The sequence below is a fragment of the Triticum aestivum genome, chromosome 6B (assembly GCF_018294505.1).
Source record: "Triticum aestivum cultivar Chinese Spring chromosome 6B, IWGSC CS RefSeq v2.1, whole genome shotgun sequence".
Classification (NCBI taxonomy): Eukaryota; Viridiplantae; Streptophyta; class Magnoliopsida; order Poales; family Poaceae; genus Triticum; species Triticum aestivum.
The window spans coordinates 687,537,870-687,543,796 of NC_057810.1; the positions used below are offsets into that span (position 1 = coordinate 687,537,870).

Consider the following 5,927-nt stretch of genomic DNA (forward strand, 5'->3'; position numbering starts at 1 on the left):
GGCTTCGGAGCGCGCGGATCTGGCGAGGAGCGACGCAGGCTGGCCGCGGCCGGTTCGCGAGCGCAGGGATCTGGCACGGGCGGTTCGCGGGCGCGCGTGGTGACCGCGGTGGCTCAGCTGGGCAACGGTGGTCGCCGTGTGCGCGACGTGGCTGCTTGGCTAGGCGGCTGCGGGTGGTGTTCGGCGGTGGACCTGGATCTGGCAGGTCTGCCGTGGGCTGGCGGTGCCCGTTGGCGATTGCTGGAGCAGGAAGGCTTTGCCCGTGGTTTGGACGCGGGATGCAGGACCAGATATAGTTTCCTGCAGGCCCGTCGACGAGGAGGCTTGCTGGTGGCTCTGCACGACGTTGGCGCGCTCGCTGTGTGGGGGGTGCACGGTCCAGTGGAGGTACGGGTCGGCCTCGGTTGGCTGTGTGGCAGTGGCTGCCCCGGGCGAATAGCCTGGCCGGTGCTAGCCGGCCGGCGGCGACGGCGCTCCTGGGCGTCGCTATCCTCCTTGGAGGCGTCGTCGGGAATCTTCCGGATCAAGTTCTTCGGGTGAAAGCCTAGATCCTGTTGTAGGGTCGGACGGTGGCGTCGTCTTCAACGTCGTTCCCCTCTTTAGGGCGCCGTCTTGAAGACCTCGATCCCATTAGTGCTTCCTATGGCTGGACGTGCACGGTGGCTTCTGTGGCAACGATTACGGCAGTGAGCAATGTCGGAGGCGTGGCCTTGGTCGTGGTAGTCGGCTCTTCTTCTCTGGCGTGTCCGTGGGTGTGCCTCGACCGCCTGTTGTTGTGAAGTCGAAGTCACGGTGGGGGCCCGGTGGTATACGATGATGCGTGACAGATGGCTCGTTCGGTGATCCTCCGTGACGCCACCCTTGCCTCTTTCCTTAGTAGTTCTTCGTCGGAGTTGGAGCTGCGCTGTCTAGTATGGATTGTATGGAGTGTTGTACTGCAGCTATTAGGGTTGTTGTTTCTTTTTTTTTTCTTTAATATTTGGATATGGTCCTAGGACCTTCACCATCTTGTTGTTTCCCACTGCTTCCTGCTATTATCAATGAAATGCTAGCGATGTTGGATCTTTCGGAAAAAAAATACCGCATCCATTGCATGTCGCATCTCAGATTGAATCGCATACCCTTGCACTAAACTGGCCCGTCATTTTCAAGGTTTTGTTCTCATTTATCGCCATACGAATCATAGGGAACTTATGAATATTGGGTGCAACCGATGAAAGATGATCGCACTAGGTACTTACAACTGGTTTAGATAACCGTTCAACAATAGGATAGGATAGGTGTCTAATCATCTTACCCTATTTTTGCCGGTTATGATAATTTTGTGTTTGAGACCTTATTTTATAATGGTTGTTAAACAATATAGTTGTGTGCATCAAAAGATGCAGAGATCGGGGCTTTCCTTCTTTTCGGAAAAAAAGAAAAAGCTAACGAGCTCGGGCACGATAGCTGTTCTGTATCCAAACGACAAGGTTTGGCCAGAGAAAAAAAACAAATCACTGGCTATGTAGTCCCCGCCCAAGCCAGCTGTCGCGACCGGCCGGCGCCACGCACCCCCTCCCACCACGCAGCCGTTGCGCGCGGCGTCCAGGACGTGTCTCCGACCGGGCGTGTGGTGCTGGCTGGCCCCGTTCATGCCGGCCGGAACGATGAACCCGCGGGCCTAGCAAGCATTTTGCGGCCGGCCATGATCTGAACAGTGTTCCCTTAGTTTAGAAAAAACACTAGATCTGTCCTTTGCTGCGTCGTCAGTAGTTGTGTGGTACTTCCTCCGTCTTTTGAAGAGTGTACTTTCAACTTTATTGGAAAGTCAAAGACTTTTATGTTTGATCGTATTTATACAATGATATATCATCATTTATGCCATCAAATTAGTCTCATTAGATTCATGATAAAAAATATTTTTATCATATACCTATTTAGTTTCACAAATATTGATATATTTTTGAATAAATTTGGTCAAACTTTGTGATAGTTTGACTCTTCAATAAAGTTGGAAGTACACTCTTTAAAGGACGGAAGGAGTAGAATATATGCCGATATACGCCTGCATATGCATGTGGCCAGGGTCTGGTGCAGCAGCACACGGCTGTAATTAAGCCCGAGTAAATATATTTTGCGACGATTACTCTAGCCATTAACCGACGCATGTTCCGAGGTTCGCTTGTCGATCACGATCTTTCCACATCCGGTGAAAATACACCCACCGGAGCGCAAAAGACAGGAGCGCGTGCCACCCAATGAAGAAGGCGAAAGTGAAACGAAGTGGTAGCGAAAGAGACGGCCACGTTCGACTACAATCAACGGACGCCAGAAGCCAACAGCGATCGGAGCATCTTATCGCGGCGGAACCGGCCGGATCACATACACATCGCCGGCGGGCTCCACAGACTCTTCCTTCGTGCAGACTCCACGAACCAACATGGGCGCGAGTGAACGGATTCCACTCCGATGGACACTCCTGTTACGGCGACTGATGCCACCGACGACATTGTGCCGAGAGTTCAGAGGTCGGCCGCGTTTCAAGCAAAAGCTGGGGCGAGATCCCACGGCCGGCGGCTGGGCCCCCGTCGCTGCCGGCCGCTGGCGCGTCCTGGTCGTGCCAACTTGGCCATAGCTCTGAACGTTCCAAGGATAACTTCATTTTTTCTGGGCCGTCCTTTCAGTGTGCCAGAACCGGTTCACTCACATCAACATAGGAATGGGTCCTGCCACAACCGGTGAGCTGCACCTGCATTAAAGCAGGCCGCCTGTACCCGCCGGTCGACCGGCCTAACTTTCGGCCGGCCGCCCTCCCACCGTCTAATCGGTCGATTGTTCGACCGAGTCAAGGCACCTCTTTCTCAGCCATCCTTCTTCCTCTGCTCACCTCTACCCCATTGTCGGCGTGCGCCGTCCGCCTCGTCAGCGGCTTGTGGACTTCGTTTCAGTTGCAGCTTTGGCGCCCTCCCATCACTGCCAGCTTGCCGCCCCTCGTCGAGCAGCCGCCAAGGTTGCAGCATACCGCAATTGGGTTCCACCTTCTGCCGTTAACGATTGTAGATCTCCCACCGGCAGCTTTGGACACACAGTTGCCATGGTTGCAACAACCCATTGTCATCGCCTCGCCGTCGTAGGCCTGCACCAACATGTTCCAGCAAAAAATCCGGCCGATCGCGCAAAAAGAATCGCCGGTACCAGCTAAAAAATGCATTGTAGTCGCTGGTTGCAACAAAAAAAAAGTTGTTGGTCCCATAAAAAAATTGCCGCATGTCCAGCAAAAAATGTGTCGCCATTGTTGGTCACAGGAAAAAAAATCGACAGTACCAACAAAGAAATATCACTAGTTTTAGCAAAACGTTGTGGTCAATCGTAGCAAAAAAAAATTTGCCAGTCGCGTAAGAAAATACCACTGTTTCCAACGAAAAATGGCGTGGTCGCCGTCGGTCGCAGGAAAAAATTGACCCTGGTCCCAGCGAAAATCTCACCAGTTCCAGCACCTATTAGTGTGGTTGCAGCTTTTCACCCGGCCGATACCAGCATATATTCTGGCCGGTTGTACCAACGCCCACTGGGGTCACTCACATCTCAACATCCCGTCGCGTGAGCCGGCAACAATCATTCACCATGGTTCCAAGTTTGTAGCGCCCTTCGGCGCCCTATAGGTCGAGGAAACTCGTCGGTGTGGGCTGTAGGTGGAGGAAAAGGGTGGTCGGAGAGAGACGAGGGGAGGGATAAAGGGTGGGAAGACACGTCCTGGGGGAAGGTCGTGTGGTCGTTCAATCGAGTTTGATCAAGTAGCCGGCCCGAGTTTCCGCCTACCGCCCGGAAGGAATCATTTTTCCATTAGAGCACACTGTGGTTTGGATCGACGTTGCAAAAATTAAGGCACATGCACGGCGTGCTCAGTAATATTGCATCAGTGTTTCTATAAGCGGGGTTGTTAAATCTCAGTCGACTGGGACCTGTCGAAGCCTTAGTTGATGTTATATTTGTTTGATTTTATATGAAGATCCGTGTAAATTTTCTTTTAATTTTTCGTTTCTTCTTTTTTATATGTTCTGTCACTTGATTGAGATTCTGTTAAGTGTCAGCATGAGATGTAGCCACCTTTGTAAAACGGTTTTGTGAGCAGAGAACTTACGAATCAGAGCGGTTCACACGGAAACAACCATATATTTCGATTCATTGGTGCAGAAATCGTTCGAATATACTACTTCCTCCATTCGGAATTACTTGTCTCGAAAATGAATGTATCTAGAATTAAAATACATCTAGATACATCTATTTTCGAGATAAGTAATTCCGAACGGAGGGAGTACCTTCTTTGACCTGACTAATACTAGTAGCAAGACACTGGTCTGTAATGCAAGACATTGACAGGAACTTTGACACTGAAATTAGTATATGTATTCAAAGAAAGTTGGCCATCGCAGACCGATTCTAGTGTGCTGCTTCCCGGGCCCACAGCACAGACGCCCGCATGCTTAGTTAACTCGGCCGGACTCCAGGTTCTCCACGCCCACAAAAACTACCAAACTGCCCCTACTCTCGCCCTTCCCGGCCTATAAATCGAGGCCTCCCGGGCAGCGGACCACCGGATCTCAACTGACAGACCAAAGCCACCACCCCTCCCGAGTCCTAACTGCTCCACCTCCCTCCTCCAATCTCTCATCATGTCGACGGCGGCTGCATCTAGGCCCAGCGGCCCTGTCCTTCTGAGCCCCTTTCCCAACTACCAATCCGCCTCGCTCTCCCGTGTCAAGCTCTCCGCCGCCGGCTCGCCGGTCAAGTCCGTCAGCGTCTCGTCTCCCCCCTCCTCTCCCACCGCCAAGGTCCGTCGGTCCTGCATGTGCTCCCCGACGAACCACCCGGGCTCGTTCCGCTGCAGCCTCCACAAGGAGGGCAAACAGGCGGCCCCCGCCGTCAGCAGCAGGCCCGCCTCTCCGCCTTCACCGCCGTCGAAGCGCACGGCGAGCCCGTTCGCGCAGCTCGTCCCCAGCGGCAGCGGTAGCGGCTGCTCTAAACGCTCGTACAGCGGGCTGGCGCAGCGCGTCCCCATGGGGAGCGGGCACTGGGCACGCAAGGCGCTCGTGCCGTCCCCCGCCGTGCAGCAGCAGCAGCACCGGAAGCGAGTGGTGGAGCGGTTCCACGCCGGGCCAAGCCGGCTCTCCGCCGCCGGCGGCCGCCAGTAAAAAAAACAACATCGTCGACATGCCATAGCGAAGATACGTACATACTGAACATACTGTACATAGGAAAGAAGTTCCCTGAATAATCCGGTCGCTGTATAGAAAGAAGATCGGTGGGGGTTAAGCCGGAGGGTTGGAGTTTTAAGACCCAATTCGACTCCGGGCTGATCAATTAGGTAGTTTTTAGCTGCACATAGAGTGGCTGTACATAGAGTGATCGTCTTCCTCCGAGCTCCGCTGCACATAGAGTGAGTTCGTCGTCTCTGCTCCACCTGTACATAGAGTGAGCTCTCATCCTCTCTGCCCGCTGTGTACAACTCCCCTTGTTTTTGGTCTTTTGGATATACATCAATACTAGATGAGTGACAAATTTTTTTTTGAACTGTATGAGTGACAAATTGGAGACACATACATGCATCTGATCTGTCCCGTGACCTTGGATGATTTGTTTGCCGCAACAACTTTCTGCTTCCGTTTCTCTTTCTGCTTCTGGAGTATGATGCATCTCCCCTATTTCGGTCTCGGATAAGCTCTGCAAGAGATGAGTGGCGTCTCGCCGTCGCTTGCTCCCGTCACGCGGGCGGCACCCGTGCCTCCGGCCGGAGCAGGCGACCAACTTGCAGCACGGGAGAAATCCCCCGATTCCGACGAGAGTTCCGCAAAGTTCCATGGCGCGTGTGGCTGATGAACCGAGGATTTTTCTTCGTCCTGCCCGTGTTATTTTTACTGCCTTTTTTATTAGATTCGTGGTATTTT

The 5,927-nt window shown here is 53.0% G+C and overlaps 1 protein-coding gene across 1 annotated transcript; it reads left to right on the top strand.

Moving 5' to 3' along the window:
• The first annotated feature begins 4,585 nt into the window (after window positions 1–4,585).
• Window positions 4,586–5,553, top strand: LOC123134879 (mineralocorticoid receptor). Its single transcript, XM_044554033.1, has one exon. It carries the CDS (start codon window positions 4,656–4,658, stop codon window positions 5,172–5,174), a length of 519 nt encoding a protein of 172 aa, XP_044409968.1. The 5' UTR covers window positions 4,586–4,655; the 3' UTR covers window positions 5,175–5,553.
• Window positions 5,554–5,927: the final 374 nt, after the last annotated feature.